The following is a 23,967-nucleotide window of genomic DNA, read 5'->3' on the forward strand; positions in this document are numbered from 1 at the left end:
GTTTGCTAAGTGCCGAAGTGGAGAGTTCGGTGCTCAAAGTTGACCCGGCAGGTCGGAAGGTGCAAGGCGGTGTGACGAGTAGCCGAACACCAAGTATGTGACTTTGTGGACGGACTCTGGTGAGAGCTGATTGAGCCTCTCCAGCTGTTGAGTGCCGCGCATCGGTACCTTTAAGATGCGGCGGACGGAGGCTTGTGCCGCCTATTGCACCTAAACGACACCATTTTACCAAGCGTCCATCTCGGCCCGGTTACCGAAGAAGCGGCCGGTGCTCTTTGTGTCGACCGAGAGAAAGCGGCGGGTGGTTGCTCGGTGGAGCTCCCCGAAATGTCGGGAGAGGTGGAGAAGACATCCGTGGGGAGGCGCAGAGAGCAAATACTTTCCCTTTAAAGCAGAAAGGGACACGACGAGATAAAAAAAAAAAAAACGGGAGAAGGACAGCGAAGGAGGGAGGGACACGGTTTGAAAAAAGAGAAAGATGTCATCCCGGCCATTCAAACAGCGAGGCGGAGTCCGGGATCGCGGCGGACCAGGAGCGTTATAGTTAGGGGATGACCCTGACTCGAGGCCGAGGCTTTGTACCCGCGCGAAGGCCTTCCTGGAGCTATTGCTAAAAATGTATGCGGGGGGTCGTTAGCTTATTTTTTTTTACTTATGTTTTTGCTTTTTAGTGCATCTTTGCCGTTTATCACTGTAAACATAAAGCAATGGAATACGAATGACAGCTTTTGTTGGAGTGAAGATGGAGCAGCAACACTGATTTAAAGCAGACGATACGGCCTCGTATTAGTATTTACTTAGCAGTACTATAGTACGTAGAAGTACTATTTAGTCATTTAGCAGCGGTGGAGTGAGGCTGCAGCATGGACACATCATGGAGTAATTTCCTCTTCCAGGTGAGAGAAAATTCTTATGTTTGTTGGGGTCACGTAAGGGTCAGCAGCCCACCTGCTTCCAATGTTTACATGCTGAGAAATACTTATACTGTATTAAATACATCTGACCTACTGCATTAAATTAATTTACTGTATTACATGACATATACTATATTCCATACATGAATTACATATACTGTATTACATATATAAATGCCTAATACTGTATTACCCAAAATTACTGTATTATGTATGACGTGTACTGTATTACAAATCCTGTTTCCATATGAGTTGGGAAATTGTGTTGGATGTAAATATAAACATAATATAATGATTTGCAAATCGTTTTCAACCCATATTCAGTTGAATATGCTACAAAGACAACATATTTGATGTTCAAACTGATAAAAAAAATTTTTTTTTTTGCAAATAACCATTAACTTTAGAATTTAATGCCAGCAACACGTGACAAAGAGGTTGGGAAAGGTGGCAATAAATACTGATAAAGTTGATGAATGCTAATTAAACACTTATTTGAACATCCCACAGGTGTGTAGGCTAATTTGAACATGTGGGTGCCATGATTGGGTATAAAAACAGCCTCCCAAAAAATGCTCAGTCTTTCACAAGAAAGAAAGGATGGGTGGAGGTACACCCCTTTGTCCACAACTGCGTAATCAAATAGTCAAACAGTTTAAGAACAACGGTTCTCAAAGTGAAATTGCAAGAAATTTAAGGATTTCAACATCTGCGCTCCATAATGTCATCAAAAGGTTCAGGGAATCTGGAGAAATCACTCCACATAACCGGCATTGCCGGAAACCAACATTAAATGACCGTGACCTTCGATCCCTCAGACAGCACTGTATCAAAAACCGACATCAATCTCTAAAGGATATTACCACGTGGGCTCAGGAACACTTCAGAAAACCACTGTCACTAAAAAATGTTCGTCGCTACATCTGTAAGTGCAAGTTAAAGCTCTACTATGCAAAGAGAAAGCCATCAACAACATCCAGAAATGCCGCCGGCTTCTCTGGGCCCGAGATCATCTAAGATGGACTGATGCAAAGTGGAAAAGTGTTCTGTGGTCTGACGAGTCCACATTTGAAATTGTTTTTGGAAATATTCGACATTGTGTCAACCCGACCAAAGGAGAAGCAAACCATCCAGGCTGTTATCGATGCAAAGTTCAAACGGCAGCATATGTGATGGTATGGGGGTGCATTAGTGCCCAAGGCATGGGTAACTTACACATCTGTGAACGCACCATTAATGCTGAAATGTACATACAGGTTTTGGAACAACTTATGTTGCCATCTAAGCGCTGTCTTTTTCATGGACGCCCCTGCTTATTTCAGCAAGACAATGCCAAGCCACATTCAGCACGTTTTACAACATCGTGGCTTCGTAAAAAAAGAGTGCGGGTACTTTCCTGACCCGCCTGCCGTCCAGACCTGTCTCCCATCGAAAATGTGTGGCGCATTATGAAGCGTAAAATACGACAGCAGAGACCCTGGACTGTTGAACGACAGAAGCTCTACATAAAACAAGAATGGGAAAGAATTCCACTTTCAATTCTTCAACAATTAGTTTCCTCAGTTCCCAAACGTTTGAGTGTTGTGAAAAGAAAAGGTAATGTAACGCAGTGGCGAACATGCCCTTCCCAACTACTTTGGCACGTGTTGCAGCCATGAAATTCTAAGTTTATTATTTGCAAAAAAAAGTTTATGAGTTTGAACATCAAATATCTTGTCCTTGTAGTGCATTCAATTGAATGTGGGTTGAAAAGGATTTGCAAATCATTGTATTTCGTTCATATTTACATCTAACACAATTTCCCAACTCATATGGAAACAAGGTTTGTACATATATGAATGAAATATACTCTGATATGAAATTACAGTTTTGCTTATACTGTTATTACTATATTACATACATGAATGACATATACTGTATTACATATGAATGACATATACTATATTACATATGAATGACATATACTGTATTTAATGAAATTACTGTATCACATACATGAATGACATATAGTGTATGACATACATAAATGACTTGTACTGTATTACATGACATGCTGTATTGCATGACAAATACTGTATTACATACACAAATGACATATACTGGATTACATAACATATAGTAGTGAAGTGAATAATATTTTTATAGCGCTTTTACTATATTACATACATGAATTACATACTGTATTAAATGAAATTACTGTATTACATACATGAATGATATGATTCATGAATGACATATAGTGTATGACCCATGAATGACGTATACTGTATTACATACATAAATGACATACTGTACTACATGAAATATACCGTATTACATACATGAATGACATATACTGTATTATATGACATACAGTATTACATATATAATTGACATACTGTATTACATAACATACATTATATTGCCAAAAGTATTTGGCCACCCATCCAAATTATGAGAATAAGGTGTCCTAATCACTTGGCCGGGCCACAGCTGTAGAAAATCAAGCACTTAGGCACGGAGACTGTTTCTACAAACATTTGTGAAAGAATGGGACACTCTCAGGAGCTCCGTGATTTCCAGCGTGGAACTGTCATAGGATGACACCTGTGCAACAAATCCAGTCGTGAAATTTCCTCGCTCTTAAATATCCCAAAGTCAACTGCCGGCTTTATTATAAGGAAATGGAAAAGTTTGGGAACAACAGCAACTCAGCCAAAAAGTGGTAGGCCACGTAAACTGACAGAGAGGGGTCATTGGATGCTGAAGCGCATAGTGCAAAGAGGTCGCCCATTTTCTGCACAGTCAGGTGCTACAGAGCTCTAAACTTTATGTGACCTTCCAATTAGCCCACCTACAGTACGCAGAGAGCTTCATGGAATGGGTTTCAATGGCCGATCAGCTGCATCTAAGCCATACATCACCAAGTCCAACGCAAAGCGTTGGATGCAGTGGTGTAAAGCATGTCGCCACTGCACTCTAGAGCAGTGGAGACTCGTTCTCTGGAGTGATGAATCACGCTTTTCCATCTGGCAATCTGATAGATGAGTCTGGGTTTGGAAGTTGCCAGGAGAACGGTACATTTCGGACTGCATTGTGCCGAGTGGGAAATTTGGTGGAGGAGTAGTTATGGTGACTGGTTGTTTTTCAGGAGTTGCGCTTGGCCCCTTAGTTCCAGTGAAATGAACTTTGGATGCCCCAGGATACCAAAACATTTTGGACAATTCCAAGCTCCCAACCTTGTGGGAACAGTTTGGAGCGGGACCCTTCCTCTTCCAACATGACTGTGCACCAGTGCACAAAGCAAGGTCCATAAAGACATGGATGACATAGTCTGGTGTGGATGAACTTGACTGGCCTGCACAGAGTCCTGACCTGAACCACATAGAACACCTTTGGGATGAATTAAAACGAAGACAGTGAGCCAGACCTTTTCGGCCAACATCAGTGTGTGACCTCTGCAATATGCTTTTGGAACAATGGTGGAAAATTCCAATAAACACTCTCTGCAACCTTGTGGACAGCCTTTCCCAGAAAAGTTGAAGCTGTAATAGCTGCAAAAGGTGGACCGACATCATATTGAACCCAATGGGTTAGGAATGGGATGGCACTTCAAGTTCATATGTGAGTCAAGGCAGGTGGCCCAATACTTTTGGCAATATAGTGTATACTGTATTTTACATACATGAATTACATATACTAGGGGTGAAACGGTACACAAACATTTTGGTTCGGTACGTACCTCGGTTTAGAGGTCACGGTTCGGTTAATTTTCGGTACAGTAATTTGTTTAATTATTTATTTACCAAATTTGTAAACAATGGCTTTATCCTTTTAACATTGGGAAGACTATTATAATTCTGCCCAAGTTTATCCACATTAAACTGCCTGACGTTGTTGCTTTGATTAAATAAAATGACAAAACCTTTCTTATACATATAAAAAGTGCAACACAAACAGTTTCAAGTCAACTCATCATGCTTAATTTATTACAGCATTTGGGAATCCTGTAGTTGACTTTTATTATGTAAATGTTATATTGTTATCAACATGTGATAGCAGGGACCCTGCCATTCAAAACTAGGCTGCTACATTACAAATGATTAATGTAACTATAGCTGAAAAAATAGTACAATAGCAATAGGAGAGACTATTCATCCCTGAACACCATGGAGTTCAATGAAATAACAGACAGACAGGGCTTTGCTGCCCCTAACACACACACACGCACGCACACACACACACACACACAGCAAAATGAGCTAACGTTACGCTAAAAGCTATTTAGCCTTCACCTCAAGCCAGAAATGCGAGCGAGCTGAGCTGCAGTTTAAGTTTCTAGAAGGTCAACGGGCTCATAGTGATGTTTGTAATAGTTGTGACTGGGAGGTGTTTTTTAAAATTTGGGGAGAGTACGCTGTCCGCTGCTCCCCTGCTAAACAAATATCTGCTCGACGCTGAAGCATTTACTACATCGCTCTGAATATGCACTGCTGATTGGCTTTGTATGTAACCAATCAGATGGTTGTGTGGGTGGTACAATGCTTGCTGCTGAGACAGGGGCAGAAAGCAGAGTAGGTTGTTAAGACTTTTGCTTACAAACTCGTTCGGTACGCCCGTGTGCCGAACCGAAACCCCCGTACCGAAACGGTTCAATACAAATACACGTACTGTTACACCCCTAACATATACTGTATTACATTCATGAATTACATGTATTACACATGTAAATGACAGTGTATTACATTCATGTACATACTGTATCACCTGTGCATGGCACATACTGTACAGTGGTACCTCGATTCACGAACTCAGGTGTCCTGTATGCGCTGCTTTGCTAACACGCGCACATAAACGGAAGTCCCTTTGGTGCCCTCACAAACGATCAGAAATAGAAAAGTTGTTAACTATAACAACCATATTGCTACAATAATAAATATTTAAAAAAGTAAAATCTAAGGTTTTACATGGTTAGCACACGGAGCCATATTTGACTCGATGTAAAAGTTTGTAAATTGACAAATAGAGGGGCTCGTAAATGGAGGTCTGACTGCACTGTAATTGTACTACTTCATGGAGGTCTTATTCTAATTAGTCACTAAACTTACTGGTGAGAAATGAGGCAGAGTTGCTGTCAGGTAAATTGTGTTGTTACATGAAAGCAAAATCTTTTTTCAGACGCCGGCGACACCGAGCCAGCAAGAGGCGCCCCTGCAGTCGGAGCTTCTGCCCGAACTGACCGGCGGGGCGCAGAGTCCTTTGGCGGACCACATGACCACGCCGCCGTCCACCGTAGACACCGCCGCACTGAGCGAAGAGCCGCCTCCAGGTGAGGGAAGACCTTTGCTTGAAAAGCACGTCACCTTTTGACCTCTTCTCATGCCCTCCGCCAGTCAAGGTTGCACCTAAAGCCCCGCGGCCTGCCCATGTCTGTGCCACCTGTAGCAAGGAGTTCAAGAACAGCTACAACCTGCGGCGCCACCAGTCGGTTCACACAGGCATCAAGATGAAGGACCGCGCCCGGGACAAGGAGGGGGGCAGGGTGGTCCAGAAGCAGACGATCCCTCTGTCCCTCCTCCAGCTTTCCCTGCCGCCGCCCCCTCTGCCCGACCCCTCCTCCCCTGCGGCCCCCGACTCCCTACCCCTGCACGGCCAGTCTGTGTCAGTGTCCATCGCCCCGGTGGGCGTGAGCGTGGCAATGGCGCCTCAGCCCATCCAAGCAGCCCTAGTGGTGGTGGGCTCTGTGGAGCAGGTGGGTGCCCGTGTCCTCCTTCTAGAACCCCACTGAAAGATGGAAGCGGGAAAATTTGTTTGCGTGTGTCCCATCGCAGAATCCCAACCCCATCCCCAACCCCAACGCCAACCAGGTGCGCAAGAACCACGCTTGTGAGGCCTGCGGGAAAGCCTTCCGAGACGTGTACCACCTGAACCGCCACCGGCTGTCCCACTCGGACGAGAAGCCGTACTCGTGTCCCATCTGCCAGCAGCGCTTCAAGCGGAAAGACAGGATGAGCTACCATGTGCGCTCGCACCAGGGCGGCGTGGAGAAGCCCTACGTGTGTCCTCACTGCGCCAAGGCCTTCTCACGGTAGGACGCCTTCTTCCACACTCGCCACAGCATCATAGTGGTTTGGTCTCAAATGGGATATTTGCTTAAGTACACTTCATAAAGTACACTTTGTACCTAGTTTGTAACTGTGTAGTGCAGTTTTAAATGTATTACTGTATCAGCAAAGTATTTAACAACATTTGGATCACCCATCAAATATCTGCCAGTATTCTTTGCCTTCCTGCTTCAAAGGCGTCGCTTTTCATTTGTTAGTCTCTCCCCTTCCATTACGTAGCCAAGATGGCGACCATTGAGGCTGGTTAGTGTGTATCACTACACTCCTTGTTGTGAGGGTTATAAGTACAACATCCATGGACTGACAGTGTATCGCACTCAAAATATTAACTGTAAGTACTCAAGTGTAACACACTTATGTATTTAAAAGAACGAGTTTAAGTATGTAAATGTTTATGCACTTAAAGACTACATGTAAGTACACAAGTGTAACACTCAAAGACTGAGTTAAAGTATGCAAGTGTAACACAATTATGCCCTTAAAGACTAAGTGGCAGTACACATGTATAACACACTTATGCACTCAAACACCATGTGTAAGTACACAAGTATAACTTAAGTTTAAGTGCCCAAGTGTAACACATTGTTATGCATATCAAGACTAAATGGAAGTACACAAATGGATCACACACGTGCACTCAAATACCAAGTTTAAGAATGCGAGTGTAACACACTTACACACTTAAAGACTAAGTGGAAGTACACAAGTATAACACACTTATGCACTTAAAGACTAAGTAGAAGAACACAAGTGTAACACACTTATGCACTTAAGAACTAAGTGGAAGTACACAAGTGTAACACACTTATGCATTTTAAGAATAAGTGGAAGTACACAAGTGTAACAAACTTATGCACTTAAAGATTAAGTGGAAGTACATCGGTGTAACGCACATATGCACTCAAAGACTGAGTTCAAGTATGCGAGTGTAACACATTTATGCACTTTAAAGCTAAGTTTAACTGTGGAAATGTTTATGCACTTAAAGACTGAATGTGACTACACAAGTGTAAGGCACTTATGCTCTCAAAGATTAAGTGTAAGTACACAAATGTAACACACTTATGCTCTCAAAGACTAATTGTAAGTTCACATGTGTACCGCACTCAAAGACTAAGTGGAAGTACACAAGTGTAACACACTTATACACTCAAACACTAAGTATAAGTACACCAGTGTAACACACTTATGGACTTAAACACTAAGTGAATCACAGTTGTGCACTCAAAGACCAAGTTTAGGTATGGGAGTGTAACACTTAAAGACTGAATGTGAGTCCACAAGTGTAACACACTAATGCCCTCAAAGACTTATTGCAAGTACAAAAGTATAACTAAGTGTACGTACACAAGTCTAACACATTTGTGCACTTAAACACTAAGTAGAGTAACACAAGTGTATCACACTTGTGCACTCAAAGACCAAGTTTAAGTATGCGAGTGTTTAAAAGCTGAATGTAAGTACACAAGTGTAACTCTCTTATGCTCTCAAAGACAAAGTGTAAGTACACAAGTGTGACACACTTATGCACTCAAAGACTGAATGTAAATACACAAGTGTAACACAATTATGCACTCAAAGTCTGAGTGCAAGTATCCAAGTGTACTTAAAGACTAAGTGGAAGTACACAATTTAAAGACGAAGAGGAAGTACACAAGTGTAACACACTTTTGCACTGAAAGACTAAGTGGAAGTACAATAGTGTAACACACTTATGCTCTAAAAGACTAAGTGGAAGTACACAAGTGTAACACGCATGCACTTAAAGACCGAGTGCAAGTATGCGAGTGTAACATATCTATGCACTTTAAAAGACTAAGTTTAAGTATGCAAGTGTTTATGCACTTAAAGACTGAATATAAGTACACAAGTGTAACAAACTTATGGACTCAAGGACTTAGTGTAAGTACACAAGTGTGACACACTTATGCACTCAAAGACTGAGTGCAAGTATACGAGTGTAACACATTTATGCACTTTAAGACTAAGTTGAAGTATGCAAGTGTTTATGCACATAACGACTGAATATAAGTACACAAGTGTAACAAACGTATGGACTCAAAGACTTAGTGTAAGTACACAAGTGTGACACACTTATGCACTCAAAGACTGAGTGCAAGTATACGAGTGTAACACATTTATGCACTTTAAGACTAAGTTGAAGTATGCAAGTGTTTATGCACATAACGACTGAATATAAGTACACAAGTGTAACAAACGTATGGACTCAAAGACTTAGTGTAAGTACACAAGTGTGACACACTTATGCACTGAAAGACTGAGTGAAAGTACTTGAGTGTAACACTCTTAGACTAGGTGGAAGTACACAACTGTAACACACGTATGCACTTAAAGACTAAGTGTAAGTACACAAGTGTTACACACTTATGCTCTCAAGGACTAAGTGTAAGTACACAAGTGTAACACACTTATGCACTCAGACTGAGTGCAATTATACAAGTGTAAATCATTTATGCACTTTAAGACTAAATTGAAGTATTCAAGTGTTTGTGCACTTAAACACTGAATATAAGTACACAAGTGTAACACACCTATGCACTGTAAGAATTCAAGTGTACAAATTGAGACACAGCCATTGTCATCGTTGTCTTTTCCACGTAGGACATTCTTCTGACATGTTGACATAGTTGTTCATGTGAGTAAAATGTCCAATCAGTGTAATGTCTGGAAGGTTAGCAGGTCTGTGATTGACTGAAGGGGTCGTTCTGCACCACCTGCTGCTCCTTGAACCCGCTCCTGTTTCTGAATGTGTAAGATGTTTGTTTTCAGCCCGGACCACCTCAACAGTCACGTGCGTCAGGTTCACTCCACAGAGAGGCCCTTCAAATGCACGGTAACAACTCATGACAACGCCGCCGCTGCACACACTGACTCCGCCCCCGCCTAACCGGCCTCGTCTTGTGGTCGTCCGCAGACGTGCACGTCGGCCTTCGCCACGCGGGACCGTCTGCGGGCTCATCTGATTCGCCACGAGGAGAAGGTTCCGTGTCACATCTGCGGGAAGCTCCTGTCAGCCGCCTACATCAGCGACCACATGAGAGTCCACAACCAGTCACAGCACCACTCCTGCCACCTGTGCAACCGCAGTAAGCCCCTCCCACCTGGCCCTTGCCCCGCCTTTGTGACCTGTCCTGCTGATGCTGTTTGTCCGCCAGGCTTCACCACGCTCACCTACCTGCGCGTGCACGCTCAGAAGCACCACGGCCAGGAGTGGAAGGAGAGCGGCGGCGCGCGCGGCGGTTTCGGAGGAGCGGGGCCCGGCGGCGTGCTGCTGTGCCAGTTGTGCGGCGTGCAGTGCAAGACCTCCACGCAGCTGGAGGGTCACATGGGAACCCACGCCAGCCAAGCGGACCTCGAACCGACAGGCGCGCAGCCGGCGGGCGCTGCCGGTGTGTCGGGGGGCGGCGAGGTGGGACTACTGGTGACTGACTGCTCCAGCATTGCCCCCCAGACACACAGCTAGCGCTGACTTTGTTTCGACGTCATGATTACATCACTGTCATGTGATGATTGCTCCATGTGAACTAAAGACGTCTGTCACTTTTAATTAGTGGGCGTGAGGAAGCCAATGATGTGTTAGCATGTAAATACTTTTCTAAACATCGTTGTCATCAACTTTGAATGTTCCTCTTCATCGTAGCTCTCTTGGTGAAACTATCTCTGTGCGTACTGATTGTTTGTGTATTAAATGCAGCAGCGTGCATGTCTGGATTGAGGACGTCCAAGCTAAGCTAGTGTTAGCTTTGTTTACAGCTCCGCCCCTCCCCCACACGGCGGCTTCTCCTCCTTCCGGCAGGCAACATCAACCGTCCAACTACCGTCCATCGACCATCTAACCGACCGCCAGTGTGAGGCCGCAACGAGTCGGTGCTTTAACCGGACATTGCGGCCGTGTTGGGAGATTTTAGCGCAACAAACGCCTTTATTTCGACGTCCCTTCAGGAATCATGTCCAGCTAGCGAGCGGTGAGAAGCTAGCTGCGGCTAGCTGGTCGGCGACGGTCAAAATCGCTTTTTTTTTTCTCGGCCTTTTTCCACACTCATCACCGTGTAATGCGACGCTGTCTCCGGCGGGGGTTGGACGTGAGTCCGGTAAAGGAAGGGATGATGTTATGGAAGTATATAGGTCAGTGTAGCTAAACGATGCGAGTATGTGGGTCACGCTACTTAGCTAGCAGGCTAACAGCTGGTTAGCATAGCTAGCTCACAGCTTTATTGGCTATGATTAATTTTATGTTCGCCAGCATATTCTTTACTTTTATTGCATTTAAGTCCACCAGTGTTGTGTTTGATGCAGAGGCGGTAATTTGTTGTTTGAACTCGGGTGCCTTTAGATAGCAGCTAACTGGCTACAAACAAAGGTAACTGCTGTCTATCAGAATCTTATTTAAATCAGAAATTACGTTTTTGGGGATTTTTGTACGTGCTCGGATCATGCGACATTTAGATCCGCTGCCCGTCCGCGTCTAGTCGGCCAGCAGCAGCACTCTGGAGGCCAACCATCAGTAAGGAGAGCAGCTATTGGCTGCCCTAAAAGTCGCCGGTTGAGGTAATCTCCTCATTTGCATAATTGATTGCTATGGATGCTGTAAAAAAGAGGAATAATATTGTAGGAGAAAAAAAGTGAGTTTTAAAAAATGCATAGTATACTCAGAACTTTCTTAGGTTGATTTTTAGCTTGTTTTCTTTCAATTTAGTTATAAATTGAAAGGGTTGTGACATTCTCATCAGTTGACTGGCTCATGAACGATGGGATTAGGACCTTGCAGTGAATTATTTGAGCGTGACTAGACGGTTATATGCGTATTTTATTTTCAGTCTGGACTTTGAGTGGTAAGGGTCTCTGCCTAATTCGCGCAGCACCAGCTGCATTTAGGGTGACCGCTCATAAGTACTTTTAACGGGGGGAGGGGCTCACGCTCGTTGAGGACAGCAAAGCGTGTTTGCCTATAAAAACGGAGAAAGTCACTAAATTTGTCACAAGTTGTCGTTTCCCAAAAAAAAGTCGCCAGATTTAACGACAACGTTGAAGAGATGGCCTTTCACGGCGCAGGTCGCCCGACCGTTTGTGGTGATTTGTTCTCAGCCTCCGACTTGGGCCGTAAGTACTTCTACGTCAACTCGTGCGGAGCCCCCTCCGCCGGCCTCAGCGCGACCCCCTGTGTGAGCGGACCCCCTGCCCCTGCTGGGACACCCAGACACCCCACTGCTCTGGGAGGGAGCACCGGTGGTGGAGCCGCCGTGCCCCAACCGTACAGCAACCCGGCAAGCGAGGTGCCCAACCCGGCAGAGATGGAGCCCGACAGACCCATTGGCTATGGTGCCTTTGGTGTGGTGTGGTAAGAACACAATTCATTTTGAAAATGTATGTGTGCGTCTGGAGGCCTCAGTATGGGTTTGTGTGTGCAGGTCGGTGACGGACCCTCGCGATGGACGCAAGGTGGCGCTGAAAAAGATGCCCAATGTCTTCCAGAACTTGGTGTCGTGTAAGAGAGTGTTCCGGGAGCTTCGCATGTTGTGCTTCTTCAAACACGACAATGTAACGTGACCTTTGACCCCCGTGGACGCTGTCGATGATGAATGATGTGATGATGTTTGTCGTACAGGTCTTGTCGGCGTTGGACATCTTGCAGCCGCCGCAGATAGACTGCTTTGAGGAGATGTATCCTTCTCGTACACTTGACTCCTGCCTTCTTGGTTGCCACGGTGACTCTGTCTAACCCCGTAAAGTGTGAATGTCAAATGTGTTTTTAAGGGCCACATCGCAGTTCTGACTGCCCACAGAGGGAATATATAAGAATTTAAACATGTAATAGCCTCGTTACACAATTTGCATAGGCGACTGCTTATTTTTCGGAATCATAAGTTGAGGCAAATAGCAGATTTTTTGATTGATAACACCCCTAAAACATGCTTGAAACATCTTTTCGCATGATTCAGTAATATTAAAGTGTAGAACACAGAGTATGCAATTGCATCCAGTCATGTTTTCTGTCAAATTTAACAGAACAAACAAATGTAGCCACAAGTGCTTTATTATTTCCGGCCTTTTACTGGCCACATAAATGGTGTGGTGGACCATTAAAGAAAAGTAATGGGCAAGTTTAAAATGGACCATGTAAAATTTGGTAGCAGGGTACATAAAATAAAGTGGCGGGCCACATAAGTGATGCGGTAGGCCATTAAAAATAATGTGAGGGGCTATTAAAAATAAAGAGGGGGACCACAAAATTATGTAGCAGGCCACATGAATGATGAGTAGGTCCATTAAAAATAATGTGACAGACCACATGAACGATGTGGCGGAATATTAAAAATAAAGAGCGGACCACTTAAAATGACACGGCAGGCCACATGAATGATGAGTAGGGCCATTAAAAATAATGTGACAGACCACATGAACGATGTGGCGGAATATTAAAAATAAAGAGGCGGGCCACTTAAAATGATGTGGCAGGCCACAATGATGAGTAGGACCATAAAAACTAATATGACGGACCACATACAACCACATAAAATAACGTGATGGGCCACATAAATGATGGGGCAGGCTATTAAAAATAAAGATGCGGACCACTTAAAATGATTTGGCAGGCCACATGAATAATGGGTGGGGCCATTAAAATAATGTGATGGACCACATAAAATATAACGGGTCACATTAGTGTTGCGGCGGGCTATTAAAAATAAAGAGGCGGACCACTTAAAATGACATGGCAGGCCGCACGAATAATGAGTAGGGCCATTAAAAATAATGTGACGGACCACATAAAATATGACGGGTCACATTAGTGATGCGGCCGGCTATTAAAAATAAAGTGGCGGACCACTTGAAATGATGTGGCAAGCCACGTGAATGATGAGTAGGACCATTAAAAGCAATAGACTTAGACTTCCTTTTTATTGTCATTCAAATTTGAACTTTACAGTACAAATAAGAATGAAATTTCGTTGCATTAGCTCTTGGTAGTGCAGGATATTAAAAAAAAGCAATAAGGTGCAAATATAGATAAATAGATTACTGTACAGATAAATACATTGCACTTTTTCACATGCGTCCATGTTTATGGATGTATGTTATATTGTCTTTTTTATTCCAGCAAGTTAATCCATTTTGGGGGTAGTTGAGGGGATAATTTAATTATGATGTGTTCAAGAGTCTTACGGCCTGAGGGAAGAAGCTGTTACAGAACCTGGAGGTTCTGCTACGGAGGCTGCGGAACCTCTTCCTAGAGTCCAGCAGTAAAAACAGTCCTTGGTGGGGGTGGGAGGAGTCTTTGCAGATTTTCTGAGCCCTGGTCAGGCAACGGCTTTTTGCGATCTCCTGGATAGGAGGAAGAGGAGTTCCGATAATCTTTTCCGCCGTCCTCATCACTCTCTGGAAAGACTTCTAGTCTGAGGCATTGCAGGCTCCAGTCCAGACAGAGATGCTGTTGGTCAACAGGCTCTCTATAGTGCCTCTGTAGAATGTGGTGAGAATGGGGGGAGGGAGGGAGCTGTGCTCTTTTCATCCGACGCAAAAAGTGCATTCGCTGCTGAGCTTTTTACCTGTACGGACCGGGTTATATTGTCAGTGATCTGCACCCCCAGGAACTTGGTGCTGCTTACCATCTGTACCGCTGTGCCATTGATGAAGAGTGGAGCGTGGCTGGACTGGTGCTTCCTGAAGTCCACAATGATCTCCTTGGTCTTGTCTACGTTCAGGACCAGGTTGTTGGTTTTGCACCAGTCAACCAGATGTTTCACCTCCTCCCTGTAGTCCATGTCGTTATTGTCACGGATGAGACCCACTACTGTCGTGTCGTCCGCATACTTCACAATGTGGTTAGTAGTGGACCTGGCGCAGCAGTCATGGGTCATCAATGTGAATAGCAGCGGACTCAGGACTCATCCCTGGGGGGAGCCGGTGCTCAGGGAGATGGCACTGAAGGTGTTGTTGCCCACTCTCACAGACTGGGGTCTGTCTGTTGGGAAGTCAAGCAGCCAGTTGCACAGGGGGGTACTGAATCCAAGGGACGCCATTTTGCTCACCAAATGCTACGGGATGATGGTGTTGAATGCTGAGCTGAAGTCCAGAAACAACATCCGCACATGGGTGTCCTGTTCTTCCAGATGTTCTAAGCTCAGGTGGAGTGCAAAGGAGATGGCGTAATGTGACGGACCACATAAAATAACGTGATGGGCCACATAAATGATGTGGCGGGCTATTAAAAATAAAGAGGCAGACCACATAGAATTATGTGGCGGACCACCTGAATGATGAGTAGGGTGAATAAAAATAATGTGGTGGACTACATATAATAATAATAATAACTTAGATTTATATCGCGCCTTTCTAAACACTCAAAGCGCTCACAGAGAAGTGGGACTCAACATTCATTCAAACCTGGTGGTGGTAAGCTACATCAGTAGCCACAGCTGCCCTGGGGTAGACTGACGGAAGCGTGGCTAGTTTAAATGACGTGGCGGGCCTACAATTAAATTATGTGGTGGGCCACACAACTGACGTGGCGGGCCAAATTTGGCCCCCAAGCCTTGAGTTTGATACGTGCTGTACGGTGTGGATGTGGGCGGAGCTTACGGTCCTTGACAGGAAGTGTAGCTACGTGATCACGGAGCTGATGCAGAGCGACCTTCACAAGGTGATCGTGTCGCCACAGCCGCTGACCACGGACCACATCAAAGTCTTCCTCTACCAGATCCTGAGAGGTGAGCTCCGTGCTGCGGCGCCCCCTCTTGTTTGCACCTGTGATTGACAGCTGTCACTCCCAGGTCTCAAGTATCTTCACTCTGCCGGAATCCTCCATCGTGACATCAAACCTGGAAACCTGCTCGTAAACAGCAACTGCCTGCTCAAAGTACACACGCACGCACACAACCACACATGTTGTAATTAACAGAAGTGCATTATGTCCTGGACTGACGTACAGTCTTAATAAAGTCCACACAGACAAACTGAAGACTAAGCCTGAAAATAAAAGTAGTAACAAAACTTAGCAGTCAAAAGCTTCCTTTGGCGTAAGACGTGGACATTTGAAGTGTTCCCGTTGTCCTCTATGCCGAAACATTAGCAACATCTAGCGGAAGCTAGCTAACGTTAGCGCCTTGATGGAACAAAACACTCGGGACACGTGTTCAACCCAAGGCCTGGTGGCAGGAACAGGCCCACCACATTTTTTTTATGTGGACCGTGAAAGCCAGGGAATATTGTGCGGCAATAAAGCACTTTGTCTTTCTTGCTAAATGTACTTGTTCTTCCACCAAGTAACACGACAGGCAGATTGGGTGTTTACATTGTTTACTTGGTACTCGCGTGAAGTGTTCCCTTCTAAAGGGATGCATGCTAAGGAAGACACGGTTATTATATTTCATATTCCTCGCTACAAACATACATTTTGCATTAATTTAAAGAAGAGGGGGCATGTCTGCAACAAACATGTCTATCCACAGTGCAAAGTCGCTTCTAAAATACTAATCCTTACCACCATGGTGGAAATTAACTTTTTCTTTCACGTAACGTTATCACTGGAAGACTAAAGAAAAAGGAATGGCTGAGCATGCTACACATTGAGCAGGACAACTCATTGATTGATTGATACTTTTATTAGTAGATTGCACAGTTCAGTACATATTCCGTACAATTGACCACTAAATGGTAACACCCGAATAAGTTTTTCAACTTGTTTAAGTCGGGGTCCACGTTAATCAATTTAAGAAACTTAACTGCTAAATCTTTAATGTAAAGTAGAGCTGATCCATCCAGATGTTGATAATGTCGATTCCTAGAATAGTATCGGTATATAAATAATACTTAAGTGATTGGATTGGTATGTTTTCTTCTTGTTTTTATTAAAAATAAATACATTTTTGGTGTATTTTGTTATTGTTTAAAAAAGTAATTGAGTAAGTGTCTGATACAGGAAGGCTTAAGGACAAGACTCAAATGAATTATATGGGAGCCAACAATAGTTTTTTTTCACTTATTTTGCATGAGACTTTTTTTTTTTTTTAAATGTATTTGACATTTAATGTCATCGGATTCACAACAATACTGGCAAATTCTACATTTAATAAGATAAGCTTTATAAAAATGTCTTACTGTAGTTATGAAACATTTTCTATAATTTTTTACAAGATATCAGATCAATGGCCAAAAAATCGGATCTGGATCAGTGGCCCAATATGTCGCACACACACAATATTTAGTCTCCAGTGTGCGGAACGTTCTTCTCCTCTATTCAGATTTGTGATTTCGGGCTGGCCAGGGTGGAAGAGCCGGACCCCTCGCGTCACATGACCCAGGAAGTGGTGACGCAGTACTACAGAGCGCCCGAGGTGCTGATGGGCTGCCGGCATTACGGTTCTGCCATCGACGTATGGTCTGTGGGCTGCATCTTTGCTGAGCTGCTGGGTCGCCGCATTCTCTTCCAGGCGCAGAGTCCCATCCAGCAGGTGAGCGTTGTCGCCTGGCTGGCGCCCTGCCTCACCTCTGACCTCAATGACCCGCAGCGCTCTATCTCCTTAGCTGGATCTGATCACGGACTTGCTGGGGACGCCGCCGTTGTCGGCGCTGGCGTCTGCCTGTGAGGGTGCCAGAGCTCACATTCTGCGTGGGCCACACAAGCCGGTACGCTCTGACCCCGCCCCTTTCTGATTAGGACATTTATGTGCTACAACTTGTGTGTGCGTGTGCGCAGCCGTCGTTGTCGGTGCTCTACATGCTGTCAGACGGCGCCACGCACGAGGCCGTGCACCTGCTCTGTCGCATGCTTGTCTTCGATCCGGTGAGTTCCGAGCGCCGCCTCCTGTAAGCGTTTTGTATGGCCAAGTCTCACCCGCACTTTCCCCGCAGGCAAAGCGGATTTCCGGCGGCGACGCGCTGTCTCACCCGTACCTTGACGAAGGGCGCCTGCGCTACCACACATGCATGTGCCAATGCTGCTACTCAGTGCCCAGCGGGCGCGTGTACACGCGCGATTTTGAGCCGGCGGCAGAGCGTCCGTTCAGCCACAGTTACGAGAACAGCCTGCTGTCGGTGTGGCAGGGCAAAGGTAAACCCACCACCCTCCCCCGCGCGCCCTCCTACAAGTGTTGGCGTGTGACTGACGTGTTCCTCTTCTCAGAGCTCATCCATCGCTTCATCACCGAGCACCAGCAGGGCAAGCGAGTGCCGCTGTGCATCAACCCTCAGAGCGCCGCCTTCAAGACCTTCATCAGGTGAGCACGTCGCCTTCCCTCGTCTTGACTAGGGATGTACATATAGTGGGGCAAATTGTGCAAGTTCTCCCACTTAAAATGATGACAGAGGTCTGTAATTTTCATCATAGGTACACTTCAACTGTGAGAGACAGAATGTGAAAAAAAAAATCCAGGAATTCACATTGTAGGAATTTTAAATAATTTTTTTGTAAATTACCAAAAAGTTCTATTTTGGTTTTATCTGACCACGTGACATTCTCCCAATCCTCTGCTGTATCATCCATGTATCCATTTTGGTATAAACTCAACTCGTCGTGTTTGGAGGAAGAAGAATACTGAGTTGCATCCCAAGAACACCAAACCTACTGTGAAACAGGGGGGTGGAAACACCATGCTTTGGAGCTGTTTTTCTGCTAAGGGGACAGGACGATTGATCCGTGTTAAGGAAAGAATGAATGGGGCGATGTATCGGTAGATTTTGAGCCAAAACCTCCTTCCATCAGTGAGACCTTTGAATGGTTGACCAAATACTTATTTTCCACCATGATTATCAAATAAACTGTTTAAAATTCCTACAATGTAAATTCCTGGATTTTTTTTTTTCACATTCTGTCTCTCACAGTTGAAGTGTACCTATGATGAAAATTACAGACCTCTGTCATCATTTTAAATGGGAGAACTTGCACAATCGGTGGCTGACTAAATACTTTTTTGCCCCGCTGTATGTAATTGGGTCGTTTCAGGAAGACCGTGAAGATTTCGAACTAATGATACTGTTATCGTTTTGTTTTTTATCGAGTTGATAAGTTATGACACACTCTCACAGTTTCGGTAGATGAAAATCAGCTTGGAATAATCACAAATAAGGAAGCAACACCACACAACAATATTCCTCCTAGTCCTCAAAGTTATGCACGCTAAAAAGAGCTATGCTCAATTTGGATACCCCTCCTCCGCCCTTGTTTTTGTCTTCCCTGCTCGGTTGTGTGCGTTCATGTCAATCAAGAGTCAAATCAAATTTTCCGCCAGGGAGAGAGGAAGGGCGAAGTACCTCCGTCGAAGCAAAATGAGCTTGCAGATCTCCTTACACTGTCGAGTGCGAGGAGAAAGATGGCAGACCAGAAACCCAGAGAAGTGTACAAATCTAAGTAATCAGCGTAATTAATAATTTTCATAATGACACTGCTGATTTTAGTCAGACTCAAAACCTTTTTAATGTAAATATTGGCTTTAAACACAAATACACAATGAAACAAATTTTCGCCAGCAATTGCATATTTTGCCTAAAACGTTGTCTTTTAAACAAGCAAATTAAAAATAAGAGCCCAAGCAAAGACGAACATCGTGTGTTACAGCATCTTGAAAGTAAACAAACATTTGTCGCATTTTACGTCACTGTTGGCAAACGGCGAGAGTGGATCAACGTCCGTATGCATTGGGGTGTATTTTCAATACTTCACAATAGCACTAGATGCTAGAGCCAGTGGGGGTGGGGGTTCAAGTAGAAGAGGGAAGGGGCAGGAGGGGAAAATTCATATTGAACCTTAGTGTCCGTTTGAAATGAACACCGTTTAACTCATAACCACCGAGGGTTAACGATATTCGGTTCGAAAAAGGGCCGGTTCTATTACAGCGCCCTCAATCTATAAGATTCAGTTGTGATTCTTTAGGACAGGGCTATTCAACTACATAATGAAGAGGGCCGCAGTTTGAAGAGCCCAAGGTCTCAGGGGCCGGACATCAAGATGTGGGTGTTTTGTCAGAAAGTGCCTCCGCAGGTTATATTTCTTTGAGACTGCGCTTACTTAATTGCAAGGTAAACACATGGGCTTTCACACTGCACTGTCAATAAATACATTATTCTGCTCTAAATACTAAATTCCAGCGTGTGCAGCTAGTTACTAAAAAAAAGCTCCAGTTTTTGTTGGATTGATGCTGCGTCTTTTGAATTATTTTCCTCCCTTAATTTAATTTCTTTACACTTCTTCTTTTAGGTTTGTAAGACTCAAAATAAAAAACATAAAAGTATCCCGTCCATTGTGTGTTTTACGTCAATGAAATAGAAGGCTTAGTGTTGGTATATTTACACAATAAACTACAAATGTTGACACGTCTAGAAATTACACAACGTTCACACACCAAACGTTGTATGTCACTTATCACTGTTAGCGTTGATCCCCTCTACTGGTCAAATTTAGCACTGAATGTATTAGGAGATTTGAACGTTACTCTCAGACAAAAAAACAACACGACCACGAATACAAAAGACTTAACTAAGTCTGCAATTTAAATACAAAACAAATGAAATATCTTTATGCACAAATTATGTCTATTTACACGTGTTTGACCAAGTTTGGTATTGAAGCTTACACGCTGGGATTTCTACCATTCTTGCTGCTTGTCTCGTTATATATGCCAGAAAACAATGACTCCAGCACTTCCTCGGGGTGGAACATGCATACTTGGTTGTCCAGTCGTTGTTAAAAGTCAGATTTTTGCAGCATATTTAGATTTTTTTCCTACGATTGAATGAGTAGTCTTCTATTCACCCCATTGCTGCTTCACTGTGACACTTATACTTCGCTGTTGCCCCCTGCGGGGTGGCGGGAGTACTGCTTACATGATCAACCCTAGTTTTAATGGTTTCATCAAGCCTATTTGGGTGATGTTCGGCGGGCCGGATGAAAAGCTTTGGCAGGCCACCAGTTGAATAGGGCTGCCTTAGGGTAATTGAGTGTAGAAACATAAACCGGTTATCACGCCAAACTAAAAAAATTAGTTGATAGTTGTTGTCTTTAAGATGACAAGAGAGCCATGGTTGACCGTGAAGAGTCACGTGCGTGTTACTTTACTTATGTAATTGGAGACTAGACATCAGAAGACAGTTTGTCTTTAAAACGATGCGCGAGTCACAGCTGCCTGCCAAATTTTTACCCTTAGGATACGTAACATCAACGCCGCGGACCGTCAATATTGTCCCGTTCCAAGTAATGGTGGCTGAGAAAAAATTGCCAGTTCATTTCTTTATTTCAAAAATGCATCGTTCTCGCACAACGGGCTCAATCTTCGTTTTCTCAAACGACCTTTCACCCGCACAACACACGTTACTTCCCGTCCTTGTCCTGGAAGTCCCGCCCCCCCAGTCAAACCTTTGTCTAGAACATGTCCATGACCGCACTGACTTGATTCGTGGAAAATAAATATCATTTGACATGTTTTCATTTTTACTTTATTTAACATATTTGGAGATAATATGTTGTTGTAAAAATTAAAACAATACTCGAATCATGTCACTTTTATAGAAGGTGTATTTTTATATTTAAAGATGAATGGGCCTACAGGTGTTCTCATTTATCAGATTATTCTTATTCCCATGGCATTCAACTGATCCATTGTCTTACAGGACGTTTGGCCTCTCATCTGAGTAGTTTTCATCAGTTCATGCTCATAGATTTAGCTTGCACAGTTCTAGTCTGCGCACTTGGTGCAAAAGTACTAACTATTTATCCTGAGGAGGAGTGTACGCACAAGATGGAATGCTTTTGTTCTTTTGTGGTGTAAAAAGGAATGTCCGTCAACAAATGTTAACAACAGAATTTAATCATTCATATACCGTATGGAATCTTATTGAATGGTTCATACGCTAAATCGAATCGCATCAAATAGTTTTTGAAATCCATCTATCGAGTTGCGAATCAAATCGCCCATCAAAAAGAGATTTACATCCCTGTGACCGCCACTACGGCGCTTCATCAACCTGGCCGTTCTACCGTTCCAGTAATAAAAGTAAACTTTTTAAATAATCACTTATTTTTTTATTAATACAACACACATCTGTCGGTGGCTGTCAATACTGGCTTGGAGTCCGTCACTCAAATAGGTCCATGTGCAACAAAGACACGGATAAGAATTAGTTACAATATATATCAACCATTATTTTATTACTATTATTATCAATGTTATTATAGGGACAAGCAGTAGAAAAGGGATGGACAGATAGTGAGTGTCATTGCAAGATAGAAACAGGGTGCTGGATCGCTGCGGTTTTGACAAGATGATGACATGCAAACATCGTTGGCTTGTTTAAGACTTGTTAAAAGACTTCCCTGCTGTCAGATGTTACATGATGTTGCTTGTGCACAACCTCCTGCGCTAATAAAAATGCAGTTTTTTCACATCTTTATAGACACTTTATAGTACTGATGGGAGTACCGATGAATACCGGTATCGATATTGGTATGGGTATCGATAATACCCTCACGATATACTTCTCTAGTTTTGACAGCGTGCTTCTCGTGTTCTCAGGTCCACCGCCTGGCACTCGTCCAAGGTGTCACGCAAGGAGGAGAGATGAACACCTGCTCGCTTCCGCCGCAGGAGGACCGACACATACCCTTGTCCAGTTCCTGTGCACGTGAAAAAATGTTAGTCATGGCCCCGCCCACTGCGGCCACACAGGTGCTGATTGTAAAGAAAACAAGCAGAAAGACGTAAAAAGTAGAATAGTTGTTGCTTCGTCATTCCGCACTCGCTCACGACATGTAGCAGCCTTGAGTGCCCCCCTCACCCCCGGTTTTCACAGCGCTCGGCAGCAGAGGATTCTGGGAAAAATCAGACTTGTTCATTCCTCTTTTGCGCAATTTATTTTGAAAGTTGTGACAGGAAGTGTGATGCTGCAGTGTTGTCGTTATAGTCCCTAATTTATTGTGCAAGACTTCGCCTCCATGATGGGTCCTGTATGTAAACCCCGAGGCGAGCGCCCGCACGTTTGAAAACCCTTCCCCCACCCCCACGCTACTTCTTCCTCATTCCTCTGCCCGTCCTCGTCTCGCTGTGGCGGCGTGCTGCTGTTCTTAGTCGCCACTTCCTGTCTGTGGAGGCCAAACGATGACGAGCGCCGGTGTTGGTTGTGACGTTCCTGACCGTTTCAAACTCACGAGGGGGAACACCTTCTGCATCTGCGCGGTTCCAGAGGCCCTGTGCGGTTCGCTCCTTCGAGGCTGCAGGAACTCGGACAGAAATTTTCTGCGATCTCAGGAACTTTTCACGCTCAAGCGGCGCCAGGGCGAGCCGGCTTCCTGCTTTGGTTGTTCTTGTCCAGCAGGTGGCGCCACAGGAAACTTCTATTTCGTCTTGGCTTGTTTTACTTCCATCATTGTGTCCCAACAACCACAACACCTCGTTAGTTTCCTTCACCGTGACGTCAGATGGATCGGCCCCTTTATTAGGAACACCAGACCTCAGCCTGGTGTTCCTAATAAATAGTCTAGTCAGGTTGAAGATCGCAAGTAGCTAGGTTGCGTAAGTTTAGCTCATTGGTGTGCTTCTGACTAATTTCCTCCCGCTCTCATTGGTCCTCCCCTTGCCGCTTGTCTCCCACAACTCATCGTTTTTTTAGCAATTAGCCAAGTTGCTCACACACACAAAAAAAACTTGATGTGTTGATTCTGCTCTGAAATATGAAGTCATGTTTTAAACTTTTGTCTGTTTTAGCTAAAAGTTTTAGTTGTAGTTTTTTGACTTGAAAATACTTGAATTTCTTAAACTGGTTTGCGTTCAAGTAGAGTGATCAATAAAACACTGGAATAGACGCACCATTCTGATCTCTGCTCAGTGTGTCACTTCACCTCGTTGACAGACAGGGGGCGTGGCCACAACCAGCTGCTTCAGGCAAATCAATGCAAATAAGCTTCTAATTAAGTCCCGCCCTCCTGGTGGAAGCGTTAAACT

The 23,967-nt window shown here is 44.2% G+C and overlaps 2 protein-coding genes across 2 annotated transcripts; both read left to right on the forward strand.

Annotated features, from left to right (window-relative positions):
- The first annotated feature begins 61 nt into the window (after window positions 1-61).
- LOC133556125 (myc-associated zinc finger protein) lies at window positions 62-10,769 on the forward strand. The gene is made up of 7 exons (XM_061905753.1): window positions 62-896; window positions 6,072-6,222; window positions 6,287-6,645; window positions 6,725-6,981; window positions 9,809-9,872; window positions 9,954-10,125; window positions 10,195-10,769. The coding sequence occupies exons 1-7, from the start codon at window positions 864-866 to the stop codon at window positions 10,500-10,502; spliced, it is 1,344 nt and encodes a 447-aa protein (XP_061761737.1). The 5' UTR covers window positions 62-863; the 3' UTR covers window positions 10,503-10,769.
- Window positions 10,579-23,832, forward strand: nlk1 (nemo-like kinase, type 1). Its single transcript, XM_061905752.1, has 11 exons — window positions 10,579-12,377; window positions 12,448-12,577; window positions 12,645-12,700; window positions 15,641-15,747; window positions 15,811-15,896; window positions 17,281-17,490; window positions 17,564-17,665; window positions 17,736-17,822; window positions 17,891-18,089; window positions 18,162-18,255; window positions 22,543-23,832. The coding sequence occupies exons 1-11, from the start codon at window positions 12,073-12,075 to the stop codon at window positions 22,589-22,591; spliced, it is 1,425 nt and encodes a 474-aa protein (XP_061761736.1). The 5' UTR covers window positions 10,579-12,072; the 3' UTR covers window positions 22,592-23,832.
- The last annotated feature ends 135 nt before the right edge of the window (window positions 23,833-23,967 follow it).

Source organism: Nerophis ophidion, linkage group LG07 (assembly GCF_033978795.1).
Source record: "Nerophis ophidion isolate RoL-2023_Sa linkage group LG07, RoL_Noph_v1.0, whole genome shotgun sequence".
In the NCBI taxonomy this organism is placed as follows: domain Eukaryota; kingdom Metazoa; phylum Chordata; class Actinopteri; order Syngnathiformes; family Syngnathidae; genus Nerophis; species Nerophis ophidion.

Bases quoted from the DNA above. Each gene is read 5' to 3' on its own strand.
- LOC133556125 (XM_061905753.1), top strand. From the start codon at position 864: ATGGACACATCATGGAGTAATTTCCTCTTCCAG. The intron at 6,982-9,808 runs GTAGGACGCCTT...GTTTGTTTTCAG, and splicing joins TGCGCCAAGGCCTTCTCACG to CCCGGACCACCTCAACAGTC. The intron at 9,873-9,953 runs GTAACAACTCAT...GGTCGTCCGCAG, and splicing joins AGAGGCCCTTCAAATGCACG to ACGTGCACGTCGGCCTTCGC.
- nlk1 (XM_061905752.1), top strand. From the start codon at position 12,073: ATGGCCTTTCACGGCGCAGGTCGCCCGACCGTTTGTGGTGATTTGTTC. The intron at 17,823-17,890 runs GTGAGTTCCGAG...CTTTCCCCGCAG, and splicing joins GCATGCTTGTCTTCGATCCG to GCAAAGCGGATTTCCGGCGG. The intron at 18,090-18,161 runs GTAAACCCACCA...TCCTCTTCTCAG, and splicing joins GTCGGTGTGGCAGGGCAAAG to AGCTCATCCATCGCTTCATC.